This window comes from Bactrocera dorsalis, chromosome 5 (assembly GCF_023373825.1).
Source record: "Bactrocera dorsalis isolate Fly_Bdor chromosome 5, ASM2337382v1, whole genome shotgun sequence".
Taxonomy (NCBI): domain Eukaryota; kingdom Metazoa; phylum Arthropoda; class Insecta; order Diptera; family Tephritidae; genus Bactrocera; species Bactrocera dorsalis.
Genome location: NC_064307.1, coordinates 37,152,785 through 37,175,091, shown reverse-complemented (window position 1 = coordinate 37,175,091; position 22,307 = coordinate 37,152,785). Strand labels below are relative to the sequence as shown.

The window sequence follows — 22,307 nt, the reverse complement described above, 5'->3', positions numbered from 1 at the left end:
CTTTCATTAAATTATTACTTTGTCCTCAGCTTACATAAAATAACACAGATTAATATTTATAATTTTTTTTCAGTGTACCCGCGCATCGTTTGATACTCGCAGCAGCGAGTCCTTACTTCGAGAACCTTTTCAATGGCAATCAAGGCACTAATCCAGTCATCGAGATAAATGATATCGATAGCGATATTTTTGAGCGTCTAATAACCTTTTGTTATACCGGACAGGTCCTCATTACCGTTAACAATCTCGCTGCCATGCTAAATGCGGCAATCGTTTTGCAATTGGACGATGCCAGAAACCGTATTGTGGACTACCTCATGACACGTATCGATGAATACACTTTACAGGGTGCTTATACGCTGGAGCGTGAAACGCAATGTGAAGTTCTTAAGACGAAAATCATCGAATACGAGACCAAGAACTTCATGGAGGTGAGTCTAATTATACACGTAATGTCTCACAATAACGGCAACTGTGTAATTTAAATTTTGTTTCTTATAATACTAGATTAGCCGAAGCAATGAGTTTTTGAATTTTGATGTAGAAAAATTGCAACGTATCTTGGTATCTGACAATTTGAATATAACCCGTGAGGAAGATGCCTTCGATGCCATACAACGCTGGTACAATTACGATGTTCCTGCGCGCCAAGAGCAACTGCCACTTTTAATAGCTTGTCTGCGGCTTACCCAATTCAAAGTGGACTTTCTGATGACACACATACAGCCGTTACCTGGATGTGAGCTACTGGCCCTCAGAGCGTTATCGTGGATCAGAGAGCCTACAGCGCGGCCAATGACAAATATGCGATTTACAGAACCACGTGGGATCAGTACTACAAATTGTGGTGACAAAACAATTCTAGCCGTTTGCTCAGAGGTAAACACACACTGTGGCTTATATTTAAAACTGATAATCATTCATTATTGTACTTACAATATTTTTGGAACAGCTGACTCCCAAGCTGCTGCGATATTACAAAACTGAGAATAAGTGGCAGGAATATGAGAGTATAAAATTCGATTACCAATGTTATGGAACTATTTTAAAGTATGGTAATTTATTATTTATTGGCGGTTATAATGGTGCAACATATAACATCGTTCGTTGCTGGAACATACGAAATAAGATATGGTATTATTTTCAAGATATGGTCCAAGCAAGAAATAATCACTGCGTTGTCGAATTAAATGGTAAAATCTACGCGATTGGTGGTAGAGATGGTAAAAATGTTCTGTCGTCGGTGGAAAGGTGAATACATATAAATCTGTAACGATTTCATAACGATGGCGATTGTGAGCTTTAACAATTAAAGGTTAACTTTAAGCTTAATGGTGAAAGAACTTTATACTAGATGTGTTAGGGTAGTATGGATAATAAACAAAATAAGGTACTTCGCCATGGAAGAAGGCGGGAATTCAGTGAAATGTTATGATCTGATTGAATCTGACTTTAGAAAACTCTAACACTTTGACATGGTCAACGATTAATTTAGAATAATTTTAATTGTTTATTAGCAGACTATGAAAAGTGGCGAAATGCCACTTTTGACGCTTCAGTTTATAGATATGTATTCTTTTTTCATTGCTTTTGTTTGTTTTCAGATATACGATCTCCGTTGGTTGGAAGTTCGTCAACAGATTAATTGTTGGACGATTTCGCGCAGGTGCAGTGACCTTGAATGGTAAAATTTACGTAATGGGCGGTTCAAATGGCAATACTGGCTTAAACTCCGTCGAATGCTACAATCCGGATTCGAATACTTGGACTTCTTGCGCGGATATGACAGGTTACTTTGCTGGTGTAAGTTAGACTAAAATATAATTATTAATATTAGTAGAACGTTCATTAAGTCATGATTTGGTAAAATGAGGAAGATTCGAAGAACGGTATATGACTACTTTACTTATTTGACTCCATGGATTTCTTTTACTAAAGACGGATGTAACAGGAATTCGTATTCTGTCTAGATTTTTCAAATTTATTTGTGAAATGCTTATAATAGCAGATTCCATTTGATTTCACCGTTGCAAGCCTACCCTAAAGTTTCCAAAACAAGCACAGTAACTCCGCTTCAATAAAAATGACCGAAATTGTCTAATAGAAAATAGTCACTGATTTAATTAGTCGCCCTCTTAACTCTATTAAAATGAAACAAAACGTTTATTGCTACTTTTTATATTACAGATCGCAGCACATAATGGTCACATCTATGTTTTGGGCAATGGGGATGGGTGCAGACCTGTTGAACGATACGATCCTCATCAAGACACATGGTCACAGGTGCATATCTTGAGTTGATTTTCACCATTCACTTGATGTCAAACTGAATTTTCTTGAAAACATTTCGCAGATTTGCTCTTTGGGTGTTGGCGGTGGTAATATAGCTTGCGTAACGCTAGACAATAGACTATGGGCTATTGGTGGCAAATCTAAATCTGCTGGCAAGACATGTGTTTCAGTTTTTGATGAAGAAATTTTCTGTTGGCTAGAAAGTGGCTCATTACCCGAAAGTGCAGTGTATAACAGTTTTGTGGTGCCTGAATCCTTGCTATCGCCGATGTGAATAAGAATAATGTACTTATTGTTCTCTTTTTCGATTTAACAAATTTTTTTAAAATAAATTTATCTTATAAAAATAATATAAAGTTTCACAATTGTCATACAAAAATAATTATTTTGAAAGCGGGAGATGGTGCGAAACACGCTTGACCTGAAAGTTAGGAATCCGTAATATGAGACCAATTCTAAAATCGGTTGAATCCACCAGTTTGACGACTACTGGTGTAATAAATATGTATTTGCGTAGATATGTAACATGTTCTTTAATTTAAGGAAAAACATAAGACATTGTAGATATTTTATAAAATGAATCGTAAACGAGCATAGGTGAGTATTTTGATTGATTTCGATGGAGTATTTATTATCTGATTCGGAAAATTTGTCGTCTAACAGAAACCCAAATACAGACAATAATGGAAGATATTGTGGATATTGATAAGTATAGTGATTTTGAGGACGATGAGAATGTATTGGAAGCATTGCCAGATGGCGAATCTTCTGAAAAGTATGGTACCTTGCTGGTGAAGAAGAAGCCAGTATTGCTGAAGCTGATATACTTGCAAGTAACATTACCGTGTTCTTTTGATCGACAGCAGCCAATAGCACTAGAGCCAGAACAAAATATAATTTGACGACACCCTGGTTACAGTATATTCAGTTCACCGAATATCAAATATAAAAGAAAACAAGAAAAAACGTTAACTTCGGTTGCACCGAAGCTAAATACCCTTCACAGGTGCATTTCTGTTAGTAACTATCTGTTCAGTTTGTATGGCAGCTATATGCTATAGTTAACCGATCTGAACAATTTCTGCGGATATTACATTGTTGCTCTAGAAAATAATCTATACCAAATTTGGTGAAGATACATTGTCAAATGTCAAAGTTTTCCATACAAGAACTTGATTCCGATCGTTCAGTTTATATGGCAGCTATATGTTATAGTGGTCCGATATCGGCCGTTCCGACAAATGAGCAGCTTCTTGAAGAGAAAATGACGTTTGCAAAATTTCAAAACGATATCTTAAAAACTGAGGGACTAGTTCGTATATATACAGACGGACAGACAGACAGACGGACATGGCTAAATCGACTCAGCTCAACATACTGATCATTTATATATATACTTTATAGGGTCTCCGACGCTTCCTTCTGGGTGTTACAAACTTCGTGACAAACTTAATATACCCTGTTCAGGGTATAAAAATACCTGTAATAGAGTTCACCATTATCGAGGGCGCTGAAAAATTGGAGATTGACGTATTTATATAATATGTAGAAACAAAATTTTACCTAAATTTTGAAATAATTTGGGAAAAGATTCAGCAGAACCGGAACGAAACCAAGACAAACGGGTAGGGTTGGACCTAGTAAGTGGGTATGAATGACGGAATATAACAAACAAATAACTTTTTTATAACTCGAGATGGGCACTATGAGAAATAATGAGACAATTACCACTACTAAACAGTCGTTTCTTCTTTGATGGATATCATCATTGTTAAATAAATTCTTATAAAGTATAAAGTGGTATCATAACAAAAACATTATTGAAAACCATCCCAAGAGGTTGCCGGAATAATCTGGAGTAGACACAGTTGAGCAATTAGTAGAAACATATATGTACGTGCAGGGAACAAACTAATCGTTGACCCGTAGCTGTTTTCTCGAATATTGTGGATGTCTCGGCGTTAAATACCTACGATTTTTGGATAGAAATCCACCATAATTGGAACACGTCAAAAACATATAAGCATAGATTTTTTCTCGAAAATCTTAGCCTAGACCTTGTTGAGGGTGAAATAACTCGTAGAAAACGCGTACCTAAAAAGCAGTTGTCGGCTGGTATTGTCAGGAATGACTGGGCAGACGCAGAATAGACAAATACTTCGGCGGATGTTGCTCTAAAATAGAGAAAAACAATTTAGCGAGCCACCTGCGCATTCATTTATATTCAAAAAATCTAAGATGTAACATTTAAATAAAATTATAACCAATACAACTATGAAATGTTAAATTCAAACTTAATTTGTAATCAGAAAAATTAAGAAATATTAGAAAAAAAAATAAAATCATTAGGCTTTTATTGGATACCCTTACAAAACTTCGACTAGGGCATTCCGTGACCTTAACATCACATGTGCAACTTTTTATTAACATAACAGAAGGGTTAAATGAAAATAAAAGTAATCGAAATAATATTAGATTTTTGTGTCGAATTGAACGCAGTTATCTAGAGCTGCACAAAAAAAAAATAGAATAAAGCTCAGAGTTCAGCGGAACACAGAGGATTCACAAGAACAGCAATTATAAAGCTAAAAATTATGTATGGTTTCAAATAAATAAAGAGAAAGTAAATCATGTTTTCAATTACAACAATTGCCTTTTTTAATTCTTTACATTTTGTTTCTGTTTCTTTTTTTATTTCGATTGTTTTCTTTCTGTTTTTATTGTTAATTATTTAGTTTGTTTTTATTAATTATTTTAATTGACTCATTTGTGTTTGCAATTATTTTATGTGGCTTGTGAATTGAAGCAGACAATGCGATTGTAAGTAAGCAAAGAGTAAGCAAAGTGAAATATGAGAAACAATCACAGTTTATGGAACTAGATTCAAAGCTGATATTATATTATTCCGGGCCATTGTACCTGTAACTACAAGAGTACTCAAGAAGTTTCAAAATAATAAATATATATGCTTCTTTCTATAATGCATACTATTTGGACTCATATTATTTTAATTAAATGCTTCTGACATATTTATTCGGTGAAAATCATCCGACTGTCGTTCAGAAACTTTATCGTTTTAGTTTTCAGGAAATATTTCTTCAATTGGCAGCTTTTTATCTTAATAATAGTAAGCAGTGGGTTGTAACCTCCCTCAAATGCAATTAATATTTTGTATTTTATAACGTCATCTTGGCTCAGTTCCGTTCTAATTCTATTCAATCAAATTCCATTAAAAAGTAAATATTTATTTTAGTAAGTATATTATAAAAGTGCTCTTAGTATTCGTAGGCATAAAGGATTTTCATATCTTTTAATGATCCTTCTCAATTTACGTGTTTCACCAAAATTATCCACTTTAAAGCGTTTCTTAGATAATTGATTAATTTTATTTAATAATCCTTGAATATTGAATTTAATTAAGTCAATCCTTTTAAAAGTGGCTGTCATTTGAATAAGAGTATCGGTCTATAATAAGCATGAAGAATAAGCCAACTAATTTTGGAAATTTTCAACTTCAGACACGGAACAAACTGACACACAGCAATTGCACTTAGTATGTGTGACTGGCAGAAGTTTATTGCGTGAAGCCACTATGTTTTAGAAAGCCCTTGCCGAATTTGCATGACTTTAAGCGGAATAAGAAGAGTAGTTTATTGGCGAACGCCCTCAGTTATTTCTGAATAAATTTTATTTATTTGCTTGGATATGCTATTAAAAATAGTACACTTGCTGTACAAAAATATAATATCTCTGACTTTTCATGTTCACTTACTAGCTTTTGTAATACTTGGCAACTTTAGAAAAATAAATATCAATACCAACATATAATTTATTGCTATAAAGTGCGTTCGACCTAGTAAGATCTTAGGTAAATACTATATTTTGCTCACAATAAAAAGTAGCTTAGCAAAAATATAAATTTCACTAAGGAATATTTTCATATGTGTGTTTGATAAAAATAACGCCAGAAAATTAAACTAGAAACTTTTGAAATCATAAAATCGAATTGGGTTTTTATTTGTTGTATCTTTGCATTTAATGATTTAGGAGTAAGTATTCCTATATATGCTCTCAAACACAATTGTATTTTTATGAATTATTCCTAACCTATTATAGGTGCAGATGAAGAGAACGTAAGAGAATTGTTTTACATTTCTGTTTTTAAATCAGTTTAACGATTTTGAAAATAATTGTTTCACGTTCTATTGTAGATGTCCAAATACTTCAAACCGAATTATACGAGTGTAAGCAAAATGTTACTCATACGCCCGGTAGTTTCAGTGTTATTAGCAATGTGTAAAAGAGGATTTCTAAGTTGTATAAATTTTTACTGAATTTGAAATAAAATGTAGACTTATGGATGGAAGCATATTTCCTTTTGATTTCATCTGTTAAAAGAAATATTAACATAAGTTGAACGAACATTTTTAAAAGAAACCCAGCTCATTTTTATACTCTCGCATGTTGCACAAAGTAGAGGAGTTTTGTTCACCTTTGTAACACTAATCGAGACATATACAGGATTAGATGTATCTAAATGAACTGAATGCGAAGCTGACTTGAATTTCAGATAACCGTCTATCCTTCAGACCGTCTTGCAGTGCAAGTGGTTACTTCAGTAAAAATTGAGATAGCTTGTTCAAACTTGATATTAGTACTCATATTGCTGATAGGCGGAGACGGATCATTACAGTGCCCAAAGAGTGCCAATTCTTGACGTACCTATATAGAGGCATAACTAAATTTCACATAAACATGTAAAACTGTGATACGATATACGAAATTGTGGTATAAAAGGGCATCTGTGGGTTGAAAATGTTTCAAAAGTGGGCATAGGCAAGTGAGAACAAGTCCTTAAAGTAGCTCTTTAAACACTATGAAATCAGATATAACAAAGCCCACTCCCATGTAAGAGTTATATTGAAAATTACTAAAAGTGCGATAAATAAATATGTCAGGAGCACTTAATTTTGCATCCTAAATAATATAGAATGATCTCATAGAAGCCTTTTAGAATATGGAGTGCCTAAGCCGGACCTTTTTATGAAATTTTTTCACCTCTTTCATGTCATATTATGCCATCATACCAAATATGATTTTGATTTTGAAATTTCTGTTACTGTAGTTCTTCCAGTATTCGTTATTACCGTTTTATTCAGTTGTTTGTAAAAACCTAAAACAATAAGTCATATAGCGACACACATAGTTTATAGAGAAATTAACTCAAGTAAACATTCTACCTTTCATCAGTGTCAATTAAAAAGTATATCATAAAAGAATATCCTTTGGTCGCTTCTTTAATAGCTAGGGAGCCATTCTCTTGTAGCTTTAAACAATTTGTATATATCCCAAACTATACGATCGATTTACTGACATGGTTTCTAAGTAAAATGACCGTCTAGACCAGTGGTTCCCAAACTTATTTTGTCTACTGCCCACTTTGAGAATAAATATTTTTTAGCGTCCCCATTTTTTCACCTATTTAAAGACCGTGTCATAGTGGTTCAAATTAAATAAATTAATTATTGTGGCCTATATACGAGGGCTGCTATATATATTTCTGGCCTAGGCAACACTAAGTGTTGCCAGGTGCAATCTGACATTTCCATTGGAAAGTTTGACATTTTTTAGCATAACATCACTCAGAACGTTTTTTCATTTAATCGTGAATGGTTTTATTTACAGGGAATTAAAAAAATCATCTCGGTCAAAAAATGGAATAAACTCGTGAACATATTCGTGCGATCATTTTTCACAACTTTCGACGTGGATTATCATGACAAGAGTGCATCGATGAACTAAAATCTTTGTATGGCTATGAAGCACCATCCTATAGCACTGTGAAAAACTGGTACAACGAATTCAATCGTGGCCGACGTTCGCTCAAAGACGAATTCCGTGAATGTCGTCCAAAAACAGCCGTTCAGCCCAGAAATCCAACGCAGGATTACTCTTGCCAACAGGTGCTACTTCGGACTAAGTAGGCAATTGAGAAGCAAAGTCCTCTCTCGATAAACAAAAACCAAACTCTATAAGTCACTCATAATTCCCGTCCTGCTATATGGTGCAGAGGCTTGGACGATGTCAACAACGGATGAGTCGACGTTGCGAGTTTTCGAGAGAAAAGTTCTGCGAAAGATTTATGGTGCTTTGCGCGTTGGCCACGGCGAATATCGCATTCGATGGAACGATGAGTTGTACGAGATATACGACGACATTGACATAGTTCAGTGAATTAAAAGACAGCGGTTACGCTGGCTAGGTCATGTTGTCCGGATGGATGAAAACACTCCAGATCTGAAAGTATTCTGAGCAGTACCCGCCGCGGGAAGCAGAGGAAGCCCTCCACTCCGGTGGAAGGACCAAGTGGAGAAGGACCAGGCTTCGCTTGGAATATCCAATTGGCGCCACGTAGCGAAGAGAAGAAACGACTGGCACGCTGTTGTTGACTCGGCTATAATCGCGTAAGCGGTGTCTACGTCAATTAAGAAGAAGAAGAAATCGTCAAACTTGTGGATTCTACCGATGTTAGAATTGGACTCACACTACGGATTCCTAACTTTCAGTTAAAGTGCATTTAGGACCATTCCCTGCTTCTAAAATAATTATTTTTGTATGACAATAGTGAAGTTTTATATTATTTTTATGAGATAATTTATTATAAAATAATTTGTTAGATCGAAAAACGGAACAATAATTACATTATTTTTATTTACATCGACGACAGCAAGGATTCAGGCACAACAAAGCAGTTATACACTTTACTTTCGGGTAAAGAGCATCTTTCTAGCCAACAGGAATTTTCTTCATCAAAGACTGATACACATGACTTGTCAGCAGATTTAGACTTGCCACCAATAGTCCACAGTCTATTGTCTAGTGTTACGCAAGCTTTATAACCACCACCAAATCCCAAAGAGCAAATCTGCGAAATATTTTCAAGAATCTTCAGTTTGACCAAAAGCGATCGGCGAAAATCAACTAAATATATGTACCTGTGACCATGTGTCTTGCTGAGGATCGTACCGTTCAACACCTCTAAAGCTTACAACATAAATGTAACCATTATGTGCTGCGATCTGTAATATAAAAAGTAGCAATAAACGTTTTGTTTCATTTTAATAGAGTTAAGAGGGCGACTAAATAAATCAGTGACTATTTTCTATTAGACAAATTCGGTCATTTTTATTGTAGCGGAGTTACTGTGCTTGTTTTGAAAACTTTAGGGTAGGCTTGCAACGGTGAAATCAAATGGAATCTGTTATTATAAGCATTTCACAAATAAATTTGAAAACTCTGGACAGAATACGAATTCCGTACATCCGTCTTTAGTAAAAGAAATCCATGGAGTCAAATAAGTAAAGGCGTCATATACCGTTCTTCAACTCCTTCTCATTCTACCAAATCATGACTTGATGAACGTTCCACTAATATTAATAATTATATTTTAAACTAACTTACACCAGGTAAATGGGAATATTCTGTCATCTCCGCACAAAAAGTCCAAGTATTCGAATCTGGATTGTAGCATTCGACGGATTTTGTTGTGCCATTACCCATTATATAAATTTTACCATTTAATGTCACTGCACCTGCAGCACGTCCAACATTTAAGCTGTTCACGTACTCCCAACCATCGGAAGTCGTATATCTGGAAACAAACAAAAGCAATGAAAAAAGAATGTATGTATATTAGTAAACTGAAGCGTCATTTCGCCACTTTTCATAGTCTGCTAATAAACAATTAAAATTATTCTAAATTAATCGTTGACCATGTCAAAGTGTTAGAGTTTTCTAAAGTCAGATTCAATCAGATCGTAACATTTCACTGAATTCCCTCCTTCTTCCATGACGAAGTACCTTATTTTGTTTATTATCCATACTACCCTAACACATCTAGTCTAAAGTTCTTTCACCATTAAGCTTAAGAAATTGGTAAAGCTCACAATCGCTATCGTTAGGTAATTCATTACAGATTTAGATATATTCACCTTTCCACCGACGACAAAGCATTATTACCATCAAAACCACCAATCGCGTAGATTTTGCCATTTAATTCGACAACGCTGTGTGAAATTCTTGCTTGCTTCATGGGAGTTAAATTTTGCCATGTCTTATTTCGCATATTCCAGCTGCGGACGACGTTAAGTGTGGCACCCCTTTTCCAACCGCCAATAAATAATAAATTATCATCCTTTAAAATAGTTTCATACCATCGGTAATCGGTTTTTATACTCGCATATTCCTGCCACTTATCCTCAGTTTTTTTATATTGCTGCAGCTTGGGATTCATTTCTATTCCAAAAATATTTAAGTACATTAATGTAAGATTATCAGTTTTGAATATAAGCCACAGTGTGTTTTTACCTCTGAGCAAAGCGCTAGGATTGTTTTCTCACCACAATTTGAAGCACTGACACCACGTGGTTCCGTAAATCGCATATTTATCATTGGCCGTGCTTTAGGCACTCCGATCCACGATAACGCCTTGAATGCCAGTAGCTCACATCCAGGTAACGGCCGTATGCGTGTCATCAGAAAGTCAACGTTGCATTGGATAAGCCGGAGACAAGCTATTAAAAGTGGCAGTTGCTCTTGACGCGCAGGAACATCGTAATTGTACCAGCGTTGTATGGCATCGTAGGCATCTTCCTCACGGGTTATGTTCAAATTGTCAGATACCAAGATACGTTGCAATTTTTCTACATCAAAATTCAAAAACTCATCGCTTCGGCTGATCTAGTATTATTAGAAACAAAATTTAAATTACACAGGTACCGTTATTGTGAGACATTACTTGTATATTTAGACTCACCTCCATGAAATTCTGGGTCTCGTATTCGATGATTTTCTGCTTAAGATGTTCACATTTCATTTCAAGCTGCAGCGTATAAGCACCCTGTAAAGTGTATTCATCGATACGTGTCATGAGGTAGTCCACAATATGGTTTTTGGCATCGTCTAATTGCAAAACGATTGCCGCATTTAGCATGGCAGCGACATTGTTAACGGTAATGAGGACCTGTCCGGTATAACAAAAGGTTATTAGGCGCTCAAAAATATTGCTATCGATATCATTTATCTCGATGACTGGATTAGTGCCTTGGTTGCCATTGAAAAGGTTCTCGAAGTAAGGACTCGCTGCTGCGAGTATCAAACGATGCGCGGGTACACTGAAAAAAAGATTATAAATATTAATCTGCATAATTTTATGTAAGCTGAGGACAAAGTAATACTTACAGAGCCGTTGGGTTTGAAACTTTAAATGTCACATCGATTAGAGACTGCTCGTCGTAGAAGCTAAATATTTTCGTCATTAATTTCTCCATGGAACGGTTCTGCTCACTGGAGCTTCTCTGAAGAGCAAGTGTTTGGGAAGAACTCGTGGCCATTGCTAGTTATTAACGTTCCTTCTGTAATAAAAAAATTACAATATTGATTAAAATATTTCAAATAAGTAAATGCACCTGGAAGTATTCTTCCAAGTTTTCTGGTGTTCACTAAATCTGCGTCCGATCGCTGGCTGACAGCTGTCCGCACATAGTACAAACACCAGCACTGTTTGAACTCAACAAAGATTTCTCATTCCTTACCTCTGGTGGGGGGAATTCAAACAGTCTTTCGTCAAGTCAGAAATCTTTCATTCTGAGTTTATTTTTAAATTTGGAAACCTTATATAGTATTTCTCAAAATCTGCTAAATAACTAAATATGTTTATATGTATGTATGTTAGCCATTGTTTGAACCTATGTTGTGTGACCTTGGGTTTGTTTTAATGTGCGCACATTAACAAACAGTTGCTAAAATGTATGCTAAGGGTTATCATATGCAAACATCTTATCCTTAGTAATGTTTGCGTTATTGTTTGTTGAATGCTATTGTTTTGCATGACAATGCATTTTAAGTATGTGTCTGTTTCTGTATATGTGTATGTATGTTCAATATATTTGAACATACATAGATATTTAATATTAGTGGACTGCATGTATGTATTACAGCATGTTGTTTGTTGCTGCTTGACATGGGGTTGTTTTCAAGTGTGCAATTTAATACATGTGTGTGTGTGTGTGTTTAATGTTATCTCTTCTGTAAATTAATAACTTGTGTCCCATGCATTTTGAATTGAACTGCAATTGCTTTAGTTATTGATTAGAGCATAAATCAAATGTGTATATCTGTCGCTGCTAAATGGCATTTCTAGTTTTTGGAAAATGAATTTAGCCATCATAATGCTTTCTTTAGTACATTTTGTATGTTTTAATCTTTTTGGCTGTGAGCCACTGTACATAAACTATTGAAAAATTCGCCTTCCAATCATGGATTTGCAACATTCGCGTCAAAACCAGGCGATTTAAAAATAATTATATTTTTGCGGCCTCCGTCTTTAGAGAACTTAAACTATAAATTTTCCTTGTATTTAATATACACTGAGTAAATGTTTACATAAGTATGTATATTTCAATTTTTCCTTTTAAAACTCAGATCACACACTATGAGAGCACTTCGTAGGTAGCTTGAAAGTTTTATTTTAAAAAAGCCCTGATATTATAAAAAATACAGGCAAATAAAATGAAGTAAGCCGTGTAATTAAATACAGGCAAAGCTAAATTGTAAGACGGGTGTATATTCCCACATTAAAACCGATCGCATACGCCGTTTTAGCAGAGACTAAACGCAGTGACCTAACTGCCATTCATGAAATATTCAGCGGCTGTGAATGGAGGCACAGCAAGGTCAACCAGGCGACCAAATCAATATACATACCTCCAGCGATTTCTTTGGAGAATACCAGCAGTTACACAAATACGAAAAGTGTTGCGGAAAAAATCATGGGTGGTTGTATTTTCTAATTTCTACTTTAAAAATTTCTTAAAATTTCAAACAAAACTTTTTAATTTTTAAAATTTTTATTTTATTTTATTTTTTACATTTTTACATAAAATTTATTATAATTTTTATATAAATAAAAATATATTTAATTTAAAGAAATAATTAATATCTGAAAGAAGATAATAAAAGACAAATAACTGAAATCAAATAAAGGTTATTAATACCTGAAAATAAATAATAATTACATTGTAATATCTAAAAGAAAAAGAAAGATTAATTGTATAAAATGATAATAATATCTGAAAAAAAGATTAATGTTATCTGAAAGAATAAAATATATTAAACACAAACAGAATTTACTCTGAAAGCAAAGATTAGTTAAATAAAAACAATAATTGCATCTGAAAGAAAAGATAAATATTATTTGATCGTTTAAAATATAAGACAAACATTTGTTTTCACATATTATTTTGCATAAAATACATATGTATGTATTTATTTTTGCGTATTATATTGGACTGCGCAGTCCAATTTCAAACAACACACTTTTTTCACATACTTACTGAACAATTGATATTTGCCGCTTCTGATGATATAGCTGCTGCTGCTACTTCCAATTCAGTTCTGATTTCCAATGCTATAAAAATAAATGAAGCAATTATTTTCAAAATATTGTTAAAAAATCACACAAAATTCATTTACTTACCTTCTTGTTGTATGAGCCTCCTTTACGATGGTATACGTACGATCACGAACGACATGCGTCTTTCAATTGTTTTTTTTTATTACCCTTTTTGGGATTTTCTATTGTCACTATTGACAATTATGTTTTCTCCTTGGCACTCATTCAAATAAATCAAGAAATGAAGCAAACTTTTTTCATGGCATTTAGGTAAACAAAACATAACCCGAAAATGTGCGTTGGTGTTAGTGTATAGAGAAAAAATGTGTAGTTGTATAGGAATATTTGTCACAAACAGGTAGACGTGGTTGGCAGGGATAGCATTCAACAGACAATAACACAAACATTACTAAGGATAAGATGTTTGCATATGATAACCCATGGGTTCTTAATATAAAAAAATACATTTTAGCAACTGTTTGTTAATGTACGCTCATTAAAACAAACCCAAGGTCACACAACATAGGTTCAAACAATGGCTAACATACATACATACGAGGGCTGCTATATATATTTCTGGCCTAAAGCAAGGCATACACACATCAATTATTGTATCAACTTCAACGAATTGAACAACTGATTGCTACGTATATGGGGCAGTTGTATGAGTTGAATCAACTGGTTGGATGAAAATCAAAATTTTTGGATATTTTGTGAAGTTGCTTGTGTTAGTTGAATAGTGTTTGGGTTGGTTGTGCGATTTCAAACGATTTCGCCATTTTATTTCGGCTGTCGAAGAGAGCGCGTCACATGTAATATGTAAAGCAACAACTTCCGAGCTCATGTTTAAGCAACGAAGTGAATATTCAAAATGAAGTTGAATGAAGTAGCCCAACTCAATCAACCAACTAATTGATGTGTGTATGCTTTGCATAATAATGAAAATAGGCATATTTATCAACGAAAATGGTTTGTTTTTTTTTTTTCGTTGGATTTGGCTCGTCTTGGAAGACCCACACGGTCGATTGCTGTTTTGTTTCGGGCTCATACGCATAGATCCATGATTCGTCACCTGTGACGATCTTATAAACGTCTTTTGAAGCATCGCGATCGTATTTTTTCAGCATTTCTTTACACCAATCCACACGAGCCTTTCTTTGAGCGATTGTCAAATTGTGCGGGATCCAACGAGAACAAATCTTTTTTACGGACAGGTGTTCATGCAATATCGAATGTATGCTGGTGGGAGAAATGCATAGGCATGCCTCTATCTGAAGGTACATATGTTACATGACTGTCTTGCATTATCAGTTCACGTACGGCATCGGTGTTTTCTGGCACAACGGCTGTTTTTGGACGGCCTTCACGGAATTCGTCTTTGAGCGAGCGTCGGCCACGATTGAATTCGTTGTACCAGTTTTCACAGTGCTATAGGATGGTGCTTCATAGCCATACAAAGATTTTAGCTCATCGATGCGCTCTTGTCGTGATAATCCACGTCGAAAGTTGTGAAAAATGGTCGCTCGAAAATGTTCACGAGTTAATTCCATTATTTGGCCGAGATGAATTTTTTAATTCCCTGTAAATGTAAATAAAACAATTCACGATTAAATGACAAAACGTTCTGAGTGATGTTATGCTAAAAAATGTCAGACTTTCCAATGGAAATGTCAGATTGCACCTGGCAACACTTAGTGTTGCCTAGTCCAGAAATATATATAGCAACCTACGTACATACATACCATATGAGTATGGCCTAGTTGATATGTAAATATTAATATGTTTAGGTGGCTTATCCGGCTCATCCAGAATAGCTGTGTGAGTGTTAAATAGTTCGTCAAAATCTCTCTTCGCAGAAATTACAGCTAAAGTAATAAGTTATGCAAGTTGTGTTTAAGGTACTACTTGGCTATTCTACGGCAGAAGCATAAATCCATTAATTAATGCGAATGGCTGACAAGGTTTCGGCCAGCGGGTAAGTAGTTATTTTAATCTGTGAAGTAATATTTATAATTTTCTGGAGTTTATTTGACAGTTATAAATCAATCCTTGTAGGTGTTATTGAAACTATTAGAAGGTGGTATAAGAAAAATATGTTGAATAGTATGGTTACTGGCAGATGAGCCCATTATGTGGTTCAAACAATACATAAACAGCAGAGCATTTGTTAATAAGGAGCTTCCATATGGAATTTGGGATGATGACCGTTCAGACAGTATGACTGAGTGTTTGCTGGCAGAAATTATTTCTTTCCTCAACTGGCCTCTGACGCAATCAATAACGATCACTTGTAATTCTCCACAGTAATAAAATATTGACTTTCTTGCAAGCTGGAATTAATAATATTTGAGGGTTGCCTTAATATTTCTGAACTGGAGGACAAGTATCATCGCGTTATTGGTTTTCAAAGTATTCTCCATTAAAATGTATCACTTTTCTATGCGTTTGATGCAACTGTCGAGGCACTTTTGAAACTCTGATTGAGAGGTCCTCTGAATGCATCAACCACCATCTTCAGGTATTGGAAAAGGGATGTAGGTAATTCCAAAAACTTCTTGTGAAAAGTATTTCCGAGAACGGCAAAAATCGTTGGCATAACTGTATTACGTCTGGTGGGGATTACTTTGAAGCCGACAAGATAAATATTGTTAAATAATTAAATATTTTGCGTTTTATTTACATTTTCCGGCTTCTTTTTTGTCACAGTATATATACATACGTGAATATGCATTTATTGGGAACCGTTTGATTGATTTCAAAAGGAGAAATGACGGCACAAAATTTTACGTGCCATCACTGAGCGAAGTAATTGTTATTGTTTTTGAGTTATAATAAATTCTGAATGAATAATAATATCATCAAGGCGTTTAAAAAGCAATTTGCATGAATGATAGGGTGTTTGCTGATTGTTGAACACTGTTTCAGAGGGTATAATTATATACATATAGCATACATACGGGCATAGAGTGGTAGTGATGGTTTGACAGGCACTAACTACATACATTTCAATTGGGAAAGAAATCTCAACGTCCACATAAGGCATTGCAGGGCAACAATTTAATCATTCTGAGAACCCACGGTATGAGACACTGGAAGAGGTCACAAAACTTGTTGAAATAACAGAGCATCATCTGGTATAGCTAAGGATCATAACTGATCTATTCGGGGCTCTCGAACTTACCAGGCTAATCTAACTTCATCTAATATGGTGCTGCATTCTCTAAAAAACATTAGTATTTGGTTTCTAACTCAAAGTTGTAGTTAATTTATCAATTTGGTCCATTGATATAATGCACTTATAAAAAAGTTTAACAGACTCAAGTCGAGTGATTTATGTGGCCAAATAACAGCCCCACCCAGATCAGTCCTAATAATGTGATGTCTTCACTTCGGACATGGCTTGTTAAAAAGTTCTGCTGAATTCCCTTCGGCAGTTATTTGCTTTACTTATTTTATGTTGCAATGTGTCTGCAGATGATCCATTTTGTGTATTGTTCAACCACTTTCAACGTGTTTGGTCAAGAAAGGGGCACAGATTTATTCAAAGGAGGGTTAAACACACCCAAAAGATGCATATTTGATGCAGTTTTGACGAGCTGCATAGAAAATATGAGTGTCGTAGAAATTATGAAATTGTATAAAAAGGGTTTATTGAGTTTCTTTATGGCACCAATGCCATGTTTGGGTGCTGCAAGAAGAAAATGAGCCGGACCATAAAACCAGACTCTGTACTCAGTGGAAACAAGATTACCATATTAATGCTGTATATTGACCATCACATTCACTAGGCGACTTTCCAATAGAGAAGGTTTGGACTTTAATGAAAGCAAAATATCAAAAAACATTTAACTTCAATGAAAGGTTTCATTTCGGTATCTTAATATAACTGGAGGTCACTTCATTCGGAACATGCGGAAAATTGGCAAGTTGCCATCAAAGATGTCAGGCTATAATAGACAAAGCAAGTATGGAACAATCGTCCGTTATAAGAAAATAATGTATTTTTCAAAATTACAACACTCTATTCAATAAACGCTACCTCCACTTTAGAAAACGAAAATATTATTTTTAAGGTGCACAGTACATTAAATTACCAGATGTTTTATTATTAAATTTTCAGTGATGTAGCTTTTCTTAAAAGGAAAACGGATATTTTAAATTTGTAAAATGAAATGAGGATTAAGGAAACATAATACCAACATTTTCAATTTACAAAATATCATATAAAAAATTTATTTGATTTTTTGAACTGCCGCTTTTTCGCATAAATATTAAATAAAAGTGATGATATTTAACTATTTCAGGCGCGCTACTACAATAAATACGTTACGTGAATGTGTATTTAATTTGCATAAATGTGGACTCCGCGTTTGCAGATAGCAACGCCTGTGAATGACATGTTGGTGCAGTTAAGTAGAGACAACTGGAAAATGTATAGAATGAGGAATGTACGAGTAACTATTTTTACTTACTTATTTATTGACAGAAAATTCATTCTTTTACTTTCTAGTACACAAATCAAGAAGCAATAAATTCAACGGGATAAAACTATGCACGAATAATGTCTTAAGTGTGTGTGACCAACAATTTTTTACATCCAAAAAAAAGTGTTCCAGCCCCTAGGTACCGAATATTTGGATCCCAGTACCTATAATTGACTTTTGATCGGAAATTGCAGGCAATGTATGAGATATAAAATTGAAATTAAGCGATAATCCATCTCTGATAATTGTATGTCTGTATGCTAAAAATTTTGTATCGCTTTCAAGTACTTACACATCTACTCTCAGATATCAATAATTTATTTAATTACAATGGTGTTTGAGAACACAGACACATACGCAACTCTATTTGAATTTATAAAAGTGGCACCGCCCACTTTTTCGACACAATTTAGTACGTGGCATTCTTCTTATATTTCTATGTCACAGTACAAAAACGCCTACTTTTCAAATTTCACAATTTGAAATTCCACTTCATTTTTTTACTTTCTAGTACACAAATCAAGAAGCAATAAATACAACGGGATAAAACTTTGCACGAATAATGTCTTAAGTGTGTGTGACCAACAATTTTTTACATCCAAAAAAAAGTGTTCCAGCCCCTAGGTACAGTAGACGCTCGGAAATTAGAACCACTTTGTTTTTGGGGTAGTTCTAATTTCCGAAATGTTCTAATTCTGGACGGTTTTTTTTTAACGTGAATAATAAAACTAAGAGTTAAGTCACTTCCAAAAACTATATAAAAACATTTTTTTTTATTTCTTTTCTTATTTTTTTAAAAACATAACAATTCAGTTCATTAAATAACAATTATTAAAAAAAAAAACAACTAAAAATTTTCAGAAATTAATTAAAAACTCAGGATAAGGGCTCAGTTCAAAATTAATTTTTGTTTGCCATATAATCAGTAATATTTGTTTGTTTTTTTGGTTTCTTTAAATCCGATATAACAATATCGTTACGGAGGGCCAAAAGATTGGCCATGTGCTTACTGGAAGACAATTCACTCTTGTTGCAACCAATTTATTAAATTGTTAACGCTTTCAATAGCTATAACATTTGAAATAACTGGTGTGTCATCAACAACATCGTCTTCACTGCTATCAGAAAAACTCATCATCGCTACTTAGGGTCATCACCAGTTCGGTCTTCAAAACTCATCTTCATTCCATTTCTCGATGTCAGCAATACACATGAAACTGTTTGGATCAATTTCTGCTAAAAGAGTTTGATTTACTTGGAGAGATTCATTGCAGTCCTCATTTTGTTAAGCAACTCTGCTAGTGGCACATCATCATCGCTGTCGTATTGGTCAGAGTCCCAATTTAGCAACTTTGACCAAGAATTCCTCATCACTTCTGGCGTTATCTCATCCCAAGCTTGTTTCAGAAATATTATTGCCTTTCGGATGGAATGAGATTTCAAACAGACTATTCAGTGCACCACCTTCAGCTATTATTTCAGCAAGTAGCTTACTTCTGTAAACAAGTTTTGTTAACTTTATAGGATTTTGATCCATTGGTTGCACAGCTGCTGTCACATTTGGCGGCAAGAAATATGCAAACTATGTTGCCATCTTTGCTTTGAAGATGCTCAATCGGTGCATGCGCGGAGCAGTTATCAATAAGCAAAAGAGCCTTCGGAGGCAAGTTATTTTTTTGAGAAAACTGGATGACCTGTAAACAAAAAAAATTTTAAAATTAAAGAAATTAAAAGCAAAATTATTTCCTCTTACTTCATTAATAAATATCTTTTGAAACCAATCATGAAAGATCCGAGACGTCATCCAAGCATTGGAAAAGTTGTAATGAAATGGATTATTAAAACCTTTGAAGTTCTTGGGATTTTTGGCTTTTCCAATAACTAAAGACACTAATTTGTGTCATTTGAACGAAATAAAATTGAAATTCGTTCTTTTTGAATTTTGTATCCAGGCGCACTTTTTTCACAAGCAGAGACATATGTTTTACTTGGTAGGCAACGATAAAATAATCCGGTTTTCGTCCACATTATATAATTGCGACTCTATTAACCCCATCTCAGTGACTTTTGCACGGAATCTGTGAATAAATGGAGTAATAGAGGCAATATCACTAGAAAGAATCTCGCCACCAATTTTTAAAAAACGAATGCCGTGTCGCTTTTTAAATTTAGTAAACATCCATCGCTTGCTCGGAATGCATTTTTATTTTTATCGGGGTATTCTTCACCAAAAATTTGTTTAGCTTTTCCTTTAATATTGTTGCTGTCAATGTACACTTCCTTTCGCGTTGTTTTAAAAACCACTCATAAAGACGACTTTCCATTTTTCGGATATTCGGCACTATGCACAGTTTTATTTGATGCTTCCTGATAAGTGTTGGAAACAGCATTTAATATTGATGACCTATTTGACTTGATATAGCTGATGGCAGATTTGCTCACGTTGAACTCTAGCGCTAGACGATTCCCTTGAACTCCTTTGTCCAGCTTTTCCCCTATCTTTACTTTGGTTTCCACAGAGTAAGTGTTTTTTTTACGTTTTATTTGACATATTTTTTAAGTTATTTTTAGTTTTCCGGTAGAGTCTAGCAAAATATGTCCACGCGTATCAAATTTCACATACGAATGACAAAAACACCAAAAAATATGGCAAAACAAAAACTAAAATATAACTTGGGGATTCCCCTTTATATTTACATTTGTTCAGTAAAATAGAAACCAAGAATGGGAATTCCCTTGTGTTAAAAATGAAAAAAAAAAGCTCTCAGAAATTAGAACCTCAAGTTCTAATTTCAGAGCGGTCAATGCAAACAAAAAATGGTTGTGTTTAAAATAAAAAAAAAATGCTCAGAAATTAGAACTTCAAGTTCTAATTTCAGAGCGTCCAATGCATTAAAAACTCTGGTTCTAATTTCTGGATGTTCTAATTTCTGAGAGTTCTAATTTGTGAGCGTCTACTGTACCGAATATTTGGATCCCAGTACCTATAATTGACTTTTGATCGGAAATTGCAGGCAATGTATGAGATATAAAATTGAAATTAAGCGATAATCCATCTCTGATAATTGTATGTCTGTATGCTAAAAATTGGTTGAATCGGACCAATACTTCCCGTAGCCACCATATACCTAATATAAAGATTTTCGAATTTACGGTTGACTTTGTAGCGCATATAGCGGTCAATATGTGAGTTAACTCAACGAAAATGGGAAAGCGCAATTTACTCATAACGGTGTACCTTTGTGTCAAAAATAGATAAATTTGAGCAAACACTTGACTTAGGCCCTATATAACTAATATAAGGATTTTCGGATAGCCGTCTGACTATACTCGTAATTTTTAGCTTTTAGTAAGTGGCATGTTAATAGGACGTGGTATTGAGAAAAATAGATAAAATCGAGTTGATACTACCTTAAATCAAATATACTAAAATGTGATAATGATTTTCGTTTTTCTAACAAATTTTATTTTTCTGTCGATATAGGAATTATATAATGGAATCAGCTGTTTATAAATTTTCTAAATGGCAGTTCGAAGTATTGTTCACAAGTGTTCAAAAGCGTTTTGTCAAAAGTGAACACAAAAAAAGTGATCAGCGATGGAATTCAAACGTAATAGTGTGATTGCTTCATATTTAGTTGGGAAATTACAGGCAACAATTGTTCGTGAGCTCAAACACCTTAACGTGAATAAAGTTTTTGTTTATCGCACCATCACTCATTACAAAGATACTGGTAGCATCGCAAAACGCCATGGAGGTGGTCATCAAAAGACTGCAACGTCACGTGAGATGGTTCGGAAAGTGAAGAAGCGATCTGAGCGAAATCTACGACGAAATGCCAAGAACTGAAAATAGCCGACCGCAGCATCCGACGCTCTGACGAAAAAATCTTTCCAATTGAGCAATTCGTAAACTCTTAACAAAAGGTCTCAAAGTAAACCTTGACCAAACGTTCATACGAGAATCTAAGTCATCGGTTGGCCACCAAGAGACAGCACCCGCCACAAATAATGGTTTGGGCCGCTGTCACCGCAGATGGGCGCTCTCCAATTGTTTTCATCGAGCCTGGCGTCAAAGT

At 34.6% G+C, this 22,307-nt stretch overlaps 3 protein-coding genes across 4 annotated transcripts in view; 2 read left to right on the top strand and 1 right to left on the bottom strand.

Moving 5' to 3' along the window:
- Positions 1-2,609, top strand: part of LOC125779051 (kelch-like protein 3) — a 2,783-nt gene extending 174 nt beyond the window's left edge. The window contains exons 2-7 of the mRNA XM_049459468.1: positions 74-431; positions 508-879; positions 953-1,251; positions 1,605-1,803; positions 2,188-2,283; positions 2,354-2,609. Coding sequence (XP_049315425.1) covers positions 74-431; positions 508-879; positions 953-1,251; positions 1,605-1,803; positions 2,188-2,283; positions 2,354-2,566 — 1,537 coding nt within the window. The 3' untranslated portion in view covers positions 2,567-2,609. The remainder of the gene's footprint in view (positions 1-73; positions 432-507; positions 880-952; positions 1,252-1,604; positions 1,804-2,187; positions 2,284-2,353) is intronic.
- The window catches only part of LOC125779050 (kelch-like protein 17), a 398,740-nt gene extending 386,706 nt beyond the window's left edge, over positions 1-12,034 (bottom strand). For both annotated transcript variants that reach the window (XM_049459466.1, XM_049459467.1), the window contains exons 1-3: positions 11,886-12,034; positions 11,533-11,705; positions 11,108-11,465 (exon numbers count right to left, since the gene is read on the bottom strand). In XM_049459466.1, coding sequence (XP_049315423.1) covers positions 11,108-11,465; positions 11,533-11,684 — 510 coding nt within the window. In that variant the 5' untranslated portion in view covers positions 11,685-11,705; positions 11,886-12,034. The remainder of the gene's footprint in view (positions 1-11,107; positions 11,466-11,532; positions 11,706-11,885) is intronic.
- Positions 1-22,307, top strand: part of LOC125779055 (odorant receptor 63a-like) — a 214,232-nt gene that overhangs the window by 53,631 nt on the left and 138,294 nt on the right. The gene's annotated exons all lie outside the window — the stretch shown is intronic.